The 12,993-nt window shown below is 38.8% G+C and overlaps 1 protein-coding gene across 2 annotated transcripts in view; it reads left to right on the top strand.

Annotated features, from left to right (window-relative positions):
- Positions 1-12,993, top strand: part of carmil2 (capping protein regulator and myosin 1 linker 2) — a 51,459-nt gene that overhangs the window by 21,961 nt on the left and 16,505 nt on the right. For both annotated transcript variants that reach the window (XM_060877847.1, XM_060877848.1), the window contains exons 28-31: positions 396-483; positions 581-673; positions 1,292-1,358; positions 3,478-3,830. In XM_060877847.1, the coding sequence (XP_060733830.1) occupies positions 396-483; positions 581-673; positions 1,292-1,358; positions 3,478-3,830 (601 nt within the window). The remainder of the gene's footprint in view (positions 1-395; positions 484-580; positions 674-1,291; positions 1,359-3,477; positions 3,831-12,993) is intronic.

Genomic DNA, 12,993 nt, shown 5'->3' with positions numbered 1-12,993 from the left:
TACATGTAGAAAGTTCATTTATTGTAGTAAGTGGGACATTATATAAATATATAAAACTACATGAGGACATAATCACTGTTGTGGGGTTGTGTTGGGGAAAGATTGTATGTATAATCCTCAACCCCAGTGTATTGTGCATTGCTTCTATTACAACGTATAGTATTAAACCTAGGCTTCATGTAGTTTAACATAGTTTCATTATCGTACAGCTTTAAAGGCCTTAAAGAACTCCAGCACTTTTGTAAATATGCATTGTGCTTGCTGCCTCTGTTTGAAATAACTGCCATCCTGTTATGTTTCTCATCTTGGTTTTACTCTGAGTAATAAAGTTTATCTGTTCATGTTGTCTTTCTTTAACTCTCCATCTATCCTCCACCCCTTCTTTCCTTTCTCAGTGAACTGAAACTGTCAGTCAGCGTCTCTCTGGTGGAGAGTATCATCGAGGAAGTTCTGCAGGATTTGTCAGTGGCGCAGCAAAAACTGGTGCGTTTAAATATGAGAATGCAGGCCTCAAATTCTGGAAGTGTGTGCATGCATGCATATGTGTGTGATGTGTCTAATCTAATCTTGTTTATTTCAGGAGAAGCATTTAAAAGAGTACTCCCAACCCGTTAACAGCAAAACCAATGTCCCACAGCTAAGAGTGGTGGAGCAAGTGTTCCCTACTGATGAGGTCAGTTAGAGGACACAGAATCCACATCTCTTCAACACACATTGAACATCACAGTCTGCAAAATCATATCTGCTGATTGTGACTGGTAGTGTCATTAAACATGCTGTAAAGGTCTAAAAGAAAAGCAATATGTCTATATTGGCCCAAGGTTAAGGGATATTACTGACTAGCAATATGAAGTATTTAAAAAAACATATCAGATTGATATAATGATGCACTTATATTATCTATATCTGTAATAATTCTATAATTAAAAAAAACCCTTGTGTTATTGACTATACTGTCATGCAAAGGATTGCTTCTGGTTACATTTTTCTGCCTGAAAACTGGGGCCTCATGCACAGCTTTGGGATTATCTGCACCGTATCTGCCTATTTGAATGAACTCATGAAGCATGACAAATTTTAGTTCTCCTTAAAAAGGGAAATTGTGATTGACACTTAAAAAAATAAATGAAACATATACCCTACATAATTCAATACTTAATTCAAATAAATATTCTAGAATGTGACATAAGACATTCATTTATTCCTGCATTCATTTAAAGTATTCAAATAACTAGTACTGTTTTGCCATGATGAAAAAGTATAAAGCTCATTGGTTTTGTCTTGTCTTCAGTATGTTCCTGTTATCTGGAGGAACAGTTTCTGCACCCGAAGCATCCGTCCTGCCCCATCTGTCAAAAGTAGGTCCCTTACATTCTTAAATGTATACAATATATATAGATGATAATTAAGTTTTCCCTTACTTTTTTAAGCGGTATTGAGTATTCAGTTCAATTGAGTTTCAACACTGAAACTCAAAATCAGTTATTCTAAGATGGCATTGGATTAATGTTGAGAAATATTTTTCAGAAAAATAAGAAACTTTAAAAACTTGCTTGTGTAAGTATCCAGCTTTACACTCTTGCTCCAGGTTGTTTAGGTTGTTTTAGTGATGCTTGTGGAATGCAATTTTCACAAAGTTCCACAGATTCTTAGTGAATCTTAGATCAGGACTTTGACTGGGTCACTATAGGACCAATTTAACTTTTTGTTCTTAAGCCAGACTAATGTTGCTCTTTGCTTGGGATTATTGTCCCACTGAATGGTGAATTTCCTCCCAAGCTCCAGTCTTTTTTAGCAGGTTAGCATTATTTCCCTATATTTTCCCTATACAAGAGGTATCCCCTTAGCATGATGCTGCCTCCACATTCTTCACTGTGGGGATGGTTTGTCTTAAAGCATGGGAGGTTATAGGTTTGTGCCACACATTGAGCTTTGAGTTTTGGTCAGAAATCTCTATCTTGGGTTCATCTGACCACTAAACCTTACTCTTATGCTTTCTGGTAAATGCCAGACATGCTTTCAGGTTCTACTTTTTGAGTAAAGCTTTCTTATTTTGCTTGTATCATAATGTACCAAATTTACAAATGTAATATGAGAGAATTGGTCAAGGGTCTGAAATTTTTTAAATGTCTGTTTATAATTGTAATAATAATAACTTTCTTGATCCATGTCAGAAGTCTGCTCTTGTGATGTCAGACAGTGCATGTTATAAAGATTAGCTGTTACGAATCCTCAGAGACGCTATTAGCTGTAGGTTTTCATGTGGGATGTGCCTTATTAACCGTTGTGGAACAGGGTAAATCTGCAGCTGCTCTTAACCCAAGTACAATCTTAGTGAAAGTTTAATAATAGAGAGTTCAAATCCCATTGGTGAGTGATCTGATGTGCCTGAGCTTGTTCGCGTTCTCACAATTTCTCAGCATTATTGACAGAACAATTGTGTCAGTGTGACATTTATACACACTGGCTACTGAAATGACAGGCTGTTTATTTGCTTTATAGGCAAATAATCAATTATATCAAGGATGTGGAATACTCAAAAGTATTTCCTTATGTTTATGTGTGTACATTGTATCTGGTTTGTACTGCATGTGTATAGGTTAAATAACAATTAGCCTCTTTTTTTCAAACTGGTTATGAATGGATTTCTAAATTAATTTGTTCATAAAATAGCATTTAAAAAGCATTTGTGTAGATTTTACATATAAGAATTTTCAATAATGTAAACCTGAAAGGATGTGGTGGCTCAATGCTTAAAGCCACGGACTTTTGATTAGACAGGTTCTACACGTTCACCTGCTCGAATACATTCAAAGTCAGCCAAATGTTAGGCTACAGTACACAGTACATTGTGAATAAAATCTGCATTATCATTATTGCATTACTTTCTAATTACCTTAACTTCATTAAGAGATTGATTTATGTGCCCCATCACGTGTGAATAGAGTATCCCTTTATTAGTGTCAAGGGATTTCCTTTACTTATCTGCACAGGTTGAAAAATGGGTGGCAAAATGAGTAGAATGGGTTGTATGCTTGTGAATAAAATATCAGCCGTGGAGTGAGTGCTTTCTGTGGCTAACAGAAATCGTTTTGATCACAGCTCACTGAGTCTCTCATTGGGAATAAGGGAGGGAGAATGAAGGGACGACTAGCTAACAAACAGGAGTGTCCTTCTTCCTCTCTTGCTTTTTTGCTATTTTTTCCATCTACATCGAGCCTCTGCTGCATCACCATGCCAATTTGGTAATCATTTCCTTATTCTGATAAACCTTGTCTGTTTACAGCTCCCACCTTTATCACACATCCCCTCTGTCCTGTTTACTTCATACCCTCTTTGGATTAACACATTACAGGACTGGATTCATACATACGCCTCGCTCACTATCTCTCTGTTTTTGCTTCTTCTCTCCTCCCTGTATCTCTCTCTCTCTCTGCCTCTCTGTGTCTATTTCTCCCTCTCTCACTTTCTCTGCAGGTCTGCTGGAGACGGAAGGCGAGCAGCAGGCACGAGCGAGTGCGCAGTCCCAGCAGGAGATGGAGGGAGACAGAGAGTCAGGAGGAGGAGAAGGAGGAGGGGGAGGGATGTTGTCATTGGCGATGGGCCTGTCCGTCACAACAGGCCACACCCAGCTGGGGAGGGAGGTGGAGTTTGGTGGCTGTGGCGCTGGTCCTGTGGCTGCTCGTAGCAGCAGAGAGCCGCGGCGTCCTGAGCCCTCACCTCCTCAGCCCCCTATGGACCTGCCCAGCGAAGGCCACACGCTGAGGCACTACACCCGCTCCAGGCCCCGACCCAATCGCCACCACAGGCAGCCACCCAGCAAGCCGCAGGTACAGGGGGATAATGGGGTGCATGAGTGCAGAAAAAAAGCAAGAGCAGGGAAGGGGGGCAGAGAGGTTCGGCTGCAAGCAATGGAAGCTGACTGAGAGGGATGGAGAGAATGGAGAAGGGAGATCGGAATGAGACGGAGGCAGGCGAGGGATGAAGTGAGATGGGGGAGGATGGAAGACTAGAGAAGGGGGAGGGATGGAGAGAGGGAGATGGCGGCACTCAGGTTGTTGCAAGCAGCCACCGCAGCAGCAGCCAAGGCTGCATGTGTGTGTATGTCTGTATAGAACATGCAGTAGCTCCAGGCTCTCTCTGTCTGTAATTCCTTCCCCTTATTTTCCTCATGTTTTTTTAATTTGCTTTATAATAATGCTATAACATGGGTGGAGAGAAAATTTGGATGAATAGAAATGTACAGAAAGAGAGAAAAAAGGGTGGTTAGAGACATTTTGGGTGTGTGTATTTTTCATTGCCATTTTTAAGGTGCTGTGTGTGATTCCCAGCTGGGTGGTGTGTGTGTGTGTGTGTGTGTGTGTGTGTGTGTGTACTGTCAGAACAGGGAATGGTCTCTCTTCAGTCATTCTGGTTGGGTCCTCTTGGTGTTACTGCTGTATTGTCTTAATTATTAATGTTCCCACATCAAGGAGGTTTTTCTCTCTCTATCTCTTTGCCTGTCCCTTTCTGTCTTTTGCGCTGCCTTTGATATTCTCTGTCATCTCTCTATCATTAGGAACGGTGGATCTGTATATTGACGTAATTCACAGAAAGTGTCACAGTGTGTGATGGTTTATGACTGAATAAATAAATAGCATTTTTAATATTTATTATATATATTTATGATCTGTGCATACGCCCCCTTGGTTTGAATAACCTGGTTAAAAAATGCTCCATATATGGTAGTGTGTGTGGTGTGACTGTGTGTAGGGAGGCGTGTTTGGATGAGTGTGTGTTGAGCCGAGTTTGAGCTACCAGTCAGTCAAACAGTAAAATGCAGTCAGTGCACTGTTTTAAGACCCTACCATGTTTATTACCGTGATTCCTCTGACCATTAGAGCAGTGATTACACAAAAATTAAGGATTTCATTGGAAGTGGAACAGATGAGCCATCCATTATTCTGGCAATACTTTTAACAGTACACACTTGTCTATGTGTGTATACATGTGTGTGAGAGTTGTTTTCTTCCTGTGTATTATCTGTCTTTTCCACTGATGGCTGTATTTCCTGGTTGGTGACTGATCAAATGGTTGCCATAGTAATAGGTGCCGGTCTCATAGCAATGCAAAGTGTAGGAGCTCTCTCTCTCTCTCTCTCTCTCTCTCTCTCTCTCTCTCTCTCTCTCTCTCTCTCTCTCTCTCTCACTCACTCTCTCTCTCTCTCTTTCTCTCTCTCACACACACAAACACACACACACACACACACACACACACACACACACACCCTTTGGTTGCTTCAGTGCTGTAAGAGTCATAGGCACAATATGCAAAAGAATACTGTATATGAGCATGCTGTGTGTGTGTATGTGTGTGTGATTGAGTATTCACATGCTCTAGCACATATTCATATATCCAATAGTGGGGCTGTATTTGCCTTTGTGCTACATATCAATCAATTTGTCTTAATAATAACAACATCATAGAGCTGCTGTTGGAAACAAACTGTCATGGCTACCTGTTGGTATGTTTAATTTATAGGCTGTACATAGTGCATTGTTACTGTATACCAGAGTGTGTGACTGGTAGCTGCAGTGTTGTTGCTGCTTCCTCTCAGCCAGTGTCGTGAGTTGGGAGATTTCCATTGCTGTGTTGTCATGGATACCTGTGGGTGTACATGTAGAGCTCGGTTTTGTCACGCCAAACTCTACGTGTGTATTTTCAAGAAAAGATTAATCTTTTTTTTTGTTGATGTGTTTGTATGTATCACTGGGTTCAGTGTGCAGTCAGGCTGACCGGCTTTGTTAGATCAGAGTCTCTGGAGAGGTTGTCTCTTCTCCCCTGGTTCAGTTCAGATATAGAAGGAAGCATGGAAACACTGTCACCTCTGCCTTAGACCACCTGAATATGTGAGTGTGTATTTACTGGGGAGGAGTGACAGTAGCCGTGGTGTGAGGTGAGAAGCTAAAATCTAATATTTATCAATAGCTCAACAATGTCATTGTAATGGTTGAGCAATACATTATATAATCATCAGTGTCAAAATAAGAATGATGTGGGGCAAACTATTATACACACCACACACTTAAAGGCAGACAGGCATCAGAATTCATTAATGCTGTTTCATTTGTGAACGAATCAGTGTTTTTGAACAATTTGTTTAAGTGAATGGGACTGGGAATCGTCTGTCATGAACGAAATGAACAAACCAGACACCATTCATTCAGTTCATATGTGATTCTGACTGCACACACATAATTTGTAATGACTGATGATGACCTTACACAATAAACATGACTGAAAGTACTGCAAATGTTGTGCTTTTTATTGGATTTTTTCAAACTGTGCAGTTGACAAATTCTTGGTAAATATAACAGATCTGCTGCTGACTTTTGAGGTGAAAACCTCATAATAAAAACACCATTAAACACCAAGTCTCTGTACATTTGTAGACTTGTATATATTTATAGCAACAACAAGGTTCACAGAACAAATCAGTGAATGAATCCGAACTAATCTTTTTGGTGAATCTTTTGAGTTTTACTTTTTCATCCAAATGCATTAAAAAAAAAAAAAAAACAGAACGCTAGAATAAATAATCCTTGTTATTCACATTCATTACACCTGCTGCTGTATATCACATGAGGCTTCTCGATCACAGCTAATGAGGTATTACTGAAAAATAGCTGCAAAAATTGAGATCAATCAGAGGTTGCTTCAATCTGTGTAATCATCTAACACAAGTGTTACTGATAGGCTGCACATAGACTATAACTTTTCAGTAGAGCAAAGATTAAACCTCTGAAACTCACAGGGGCTTACGTTTGCGAACACAGTTATATCTGACGCCCTTCCTAACTAGTGGTCCACAAGTGAGTGAGTATCCATATTGTGTGGCATTTGGGGAGTGGGAATAAAGACAGTGTCTCGGGGGAGAGTGTAGTATAGTATGGAGAAGTTGTGATGGTTTAACAGTCACATCTATAGGTTTGTGCGGCTTAAATAATGTGTGTCACTTTTGTCTCTTAGGTTCTTTAGACGTCTTCAGTAAATAGCACCTTACACCTGCTTTAGTAGTCTCAGTCTGCATAAAGCTATCTATCTCTTGCCATCTTGCTATATTCCCAGCTCAGCATTCTTCTCTCTCACACACACTTGTCTTTTTCACGATACTGCATGCACAGGTACATTTTTAGTCACGACTAAATTTCCTCGCTAACACCCTCACACCCCACATCCTAAATTATAAACTTGTCATTAAACCTGATCAGTTAAGTGTCTTAAGCAGCTGCATGATCCCTTGCTTCTAGCAGACAATTACAGTGAAATTTGTGTTGACTTGACTTGGCGTCCCCTTGATGGTGGCTTCCCAGAGTGATATCAGTTTCTTACAGAGACATGAGAGTATCTAATATATAACTGCAGGTTAAACTGTGAAAGTCTATTTAGAATTTGAAGATTTGAAAGTTTTGGCTGATGAATTCACCACGATTAAAGTGCAAAACCAGCTTGTTCCATGCCTTTTCCATGCCTCCCAATTTCACCAGCATGAGTTTATCAGGGGCATAGCATATTAATAGCATAGACAACACCAGAAGAACTGAAAGGTGTGCGGAATTCTAGCCTCTGTCCTTCAAAAGTCCTACATAAACGCTGAAGCTGCTCCAGGCTGTTTCATAATTGAGGCTAAATCTGACTTTCAATGAATCTGCAGAACTCTGCTCTGAGAAAAGTGAAACCATGATAACAACAAAAAAAGAACACAATGTTCACTTCCAGCATCCCACTGTTTTACAATCTTCCCCACAAAATATACAACGGTACACAGCTTTGAAATTTCCCATCCTCAGGCCTTAACTCCTGCCAAACGAATAGAGCAGGTCTCGGTTGTTACAGTCACAGCAACATCTCAAATCGGAGGTTGAAATGATTATTATAAGACTACAACTGGTCTCAGGTTAGTATAAATGAGGCTATATTGTTCTCCAGATAAGCTCCTGACTTCTGTTTTTGATTATTGTTACTTGTACGGTTTGTAGACTCTTTATGTCTAAATGGAATATGGCTGTGTTCACTATGTATTTCTGGTGTGTGAGAATGTATTAATTATGTGGGGAAACACCTTGCCACTTTGTCTTCTTTTTCTGAAGATGCAGTGGAGTGATGAAGATCTGTGCCTTCTGATTGGCCAGTAGGCAATAAATGCTTTATAATCCATTTCTCATGTGGCTTGTAGCGCTGCATTTACATACAGTCGCTTTTGCTATGCTGCGCTCTCTCTCTCTCTGTCTCTGTCTCTCTCTCGCTCTCTCTCTCTAGCTCTCTCTCTCTCTCTTTCTCTCTCTCCCTCTCCCTCTCCTGCCTGCAATGCACACTCTGCCCTGATGTTCCTATGTATTCCTGGTGTATCGTGTTTTTATGTATATATGTGCTCATACATGGCTAAATGCATACAATTTATACGTACAGCGGGTAAAATAAGTATTGAACACGTCACCATTTTTCTCAGTAAATTTATTTCTAAAGGTGCTATTGACATGAAATTTTCACCAGATGTTGGTAACAACCCATTCAATCCACACATGCAAAGAAATCAAACCATCGATGTCTGTGAATTAAGTTATGTTTAATAATGTTAAATGACACAGGGAAAAAGTATTGAACACATGAAGAAAGGGAGGTGCAAAAAGGCATGGAAAGCCAAGACAATCAGTAATTAGGAAGCAATCCTGCCCCTTGTCAATGCAAATTAATATCAGCTGATTCTGTCCAAACTGATGGCCTATAAAAAGGTCTCCTTACCAAGGTATCACACAAGAAACATCTCATGATGGGTAAAAGCAAAGAACTCTCTCAAGACCTTTGCAACCTTATTGTGGCAAAACATTCTGATGGCATTGGTTACAGAAGGATTTCAAAACTTCGGGGCCATAATCCGTAAGTGGAAAGAACATCATTTCACCATAAACAGGCCACGGCCAGGTGCTCCTTACAAGATTTCTGACAGAGGAGTGAAAAGAATTATCAGAAGTGTTGTCCAAGATCCAAGGATCACTTGTGGACAGCTTCAGAAAGACCTGGAATCAGCAGGTACAGTTGTTTCAAAGAAAACAATGCTCTCAAAGAAAACAATTGTGCTCACCACGCAAGACTCCACTGCTGAAGAAAAGACATGTTGAAGCTTGTTTAAAGTTTGCTGCACAACATTTGGACAAGCCTGTGAAATACTGGGAGAATATAGTCTGGTCAGCTGAGACCAAAATTGAACTCTTTGGATGCCATAATACACACCATGTTTGGAGGAGAAATGGCACTGCACATCACCCCAAAAACACCATACCAACAGTAAAGTTTGGAGGTGGGAATATCATGGTGTGGGGCTGTTTTTCAGCATACGGTACTGGCAAACTTTATATAATTGAAGGAAGGATGAATGGGAAAATGTACAGAGACATTCTTGATAAAAATCTGCTGCCATCTACCAGGATGATGACAATGAAACGAGGGTGGACATTTCAGCAAGACAATGATCCCAAACACACAGCCAAGGAAACTCTCAATTGGTTTCAGAGAAAGAAAATAAAGCTGCTAGAATCACCTGACTTGAACCCAGTTGAAAATCTATGGAAAGAACTAAAGATCAGAGTTCATAGAAGATTTGAAGACTGTTTGTGTGGAAGAATGGGCCAAAATCACACCTCAGCAATGCATGCAACTCGTTTCTCCATACAGGAGGTGTCTTGAAGCTGTCATTACCAACAAAAGCTTTTGTACAAAGTATTAAATGTTTCAGTAAGCGTGTTCAATACTTTTTCCCTGTGTCATTTAACATTATTAAACATAACTTAATTCACAGACATCTATGGTTTTATTTCTTTGCATGTGTGGATTGAATGGGTTGTTACCAACATCTGTGAAATTATGTTCTTTCCACTTACGGATTATGGCCCCGAAGTTTTGAAATCCTTCTGTAACCAATGCCATCAGAATGTTTTGCCACAATAAGGTTGCAAAGGTCTTGAGAGAGTTCTTTGCTTTTACCCATCATGAGATGTTTCTTGTGTGATACCTTGGAAAGGAGACCTTTTTATAGGCCATCAGTTTGGACAGAATCAGCTGATATTAATTTGCATTGACAAGGGGCAGGATTGCTTCCTAATTACTGATTGTCTTGGCTTTCCATGCCTTTTTGCACCTCCCTTTCTTCATGTGTTCAATACTTTTTCCCTGTGTCATTTAACATTATTAAACATAACTTAATTCACAGACATCTTTGGTTTGATTTCTTTGCATGTGTGGATTGAATGGGTTGTTACCAACATCTGGTGAAAATTTCATGTCAATAGCACCTTTAGAAATAAATTTACTGAGAAAAATGGTGACGTGTTCAATACTTATTTTACCCGCTGTACGTATCAACTAAATATAGCTTGGAATATTTGGAATATTATAGACACTGTATAGACGATATAAGAAGTTAAATCCTACACTGTGGCGAAGGCTTACTTTTTGGGGAACACCATTTCTCTTAGTATTCTTACTAAGTCTATATTGAACAAGATGACACAAGCTCCGCACTTTACTTTAGGATGCTCCCCCACCCCCCACCCCCCGTGTTAATTTCGTCAGACGAGACGAGATGAAATATGTTCGTCAACAACCTTTTTTTCATGACTAAGACGAGACGATAACAAGACTGCACCACTGTCCAAAAACGCTGACTAAGACTAAATTAACATGCATTATTGTTGACGAAAAAAGACGAGAAGAAAATGTTTTGTATAAAATAAAAACTAAGATAAAATCTCTCTTCATTTTCGTCTACAATTGTCTCTGATTTTTCATCAGCTGTTACGCCTTTAAAATATTCAGAACGAGTTCGCGGCTTCGCTGTTGCTCAAGTTACAGGTCCGCGAAGCGGATCCCGCTTATTATATTGCTACCTACCAAATAAATCGTTAATATTTGACTCAAAATGATGATTTAAAAATGAGTTTATTGATTTAAAAACTATTGTATTGTTTCCTCTAAAGAAAATAGTGCGCTCCGTCTCTACGGTTAGAATCCTGTGTGTCCATGGCAACGCTCTGTTTTTCATGGCAACGGTGTGTTATAGTTCGCAGCGGTCTGTCAAGAAATAAAATAGTGTGTGCGTAGAAAGAATTCATCCACACGCCGCTCAAATAAATAAATAAATAAATAAATAAAAACTCCTGAGCGCAAGTCCACCCTAGGTCTAGGCTTTTTGTGTTAAATTATATTTCCTGTCGCTGCACAGGCTCTTTTATTGTACATGACAGCTTATGTCCCGATGACCGGTCTTTGCATTACGATTAAAAGCAGCATCAATAACGTAAAAAATGTGATGTGCAGTCAAGTTCGAGTGTATGCACTGTTTAAACGAGTGTTCTCAACTTCTCACTGATACTTTTGTGATTCACAGAGTTTTGACAAGTTTTATTGCCTTGATATTGTTTCTTATTCAAAAGTGGTGACAGAAAAAACTCAGCACCCCCAACCTGAAACCTCTTCCCTGTCACAATCACATTATAATCAAAATTAATAATTAGGCTTAAAAGCAAATGTATATGTAAGGGAATCAAGCTTAACAATTACATGTAATATTGCTCCAAATATCATCAATAATGGAGTGTGCAATACATACATATATATATATATATATATATATATATATATATATATATATATATATATATATATATATATATATACACCTACAGTTTTGATCTTAGGCTTTTCATTAAGTTATTTATTTCCACTATAACACTTCTGTTCCTGATATTATTGCATTTAATGAGGCCTCGTTGTATTTATTCTTACAATAGATTCCAGATGTGGTCAAGCTACAATTTTCTGACTAAATCTAGACTAAAATTAAAAGACTTAGTCGACTAAAACTTGACTAAGATACCTTGAGTTTTCTTTTGACTAAAACTAGACTAAAATGACGAGACTTTTAGTCGACTAAAACTAAGACTAACAAAAAAGATATGTGAATGACTAAATATGACTAAAACTAACAAGGACATTTGGCACAAGACTAAGACTAAATTAAAAATAGGTGACGAAATTAACACTACCCCCCACTTATGAAACTGACAGTTCCATTTACATGCTTTGTGGGCGTTTATCAAAAATGATTTTAAAACACTATAATGATTGCTACACAGATGCTACATTGCTATTTTGAGACCCGAGTGTATACTCATGATAGCAGTGATATGTCAGCTTCTAAATATACACTGAAACTGTCCAGCCTGTAAAAACAGAAAAATAATCCTTAAACTTCTCAAGAGCCATCAGTAGGTCCAGCTTTACTCTTCTTAACAAATAAAAAAACAGGTTTTAGTATTTAAAAAACATTACTATTGTATCACTATATTAAACATTAGTGATCATTCTTCATTCATTCATTTTCAGTAACTGCTTCAATGTGGCAGATCTGGGAGGACTGGGATTGTGGTGGATATACAGGGAAATTCTGGATGGGATGACAGTCCGTGGCATGCACATTATGTTTTGGCGAGGTGGGAGGAAACCAGAAAACCCTGAAGAAACCATGCTAACATAGGACAAGTTAGAATTGCCAATCTGCCAATTTTTGGAAGTGGAAGAAAACCAGATATCCTGCAGGAAACCCACACAAGCACAATACAGAGCACAGACATTAATCTGAGCTCAGGATTGAGCCCTGGACCCTGGAGCACTGCTACTTACTGTGCCTTCCAAATAATTAGCTCAACTGATAATAATTTTATTCTGCAATGTGCTCAAAACTATAATTTTAGCAATCCTATAATTATATTAGTGTTTTAAGTGTTTAGAGGCACTTGCGTGCTTAGAGACAATAAATTTTTTCTACTACGGTGAGTAGTAAAACAAATTACTTTCAACAAGATGATTTGCTTTTTTGCTATGTAAGGACTTATTTGCTATGTAAGGATCAAGTTCAGATTAATTCAGGAATCAATATCTGCTCCTTTCTGTTATTAC

Source organism: Tachysurus vachellii, chromosome 9 (assembly GCF_030014155.1).
Source record: "Tachysurus vachellii isolate PV-2020 chromosome 9, HZAU_Pvac_v1, whole genome shotgun sequence".
Classification (NCBI taxonomy): domain Eukaryota; kingdom Metazoa; phylum Chordata; class Actinopteri; order Siluriformes; family Bagridae; genus Tachysurus; species Tachysurus vachellii.
Note: the sequence above shows the minus strand (reverse complement) of the source record. Positions and strands in the feature narration are given on the sequence as shown.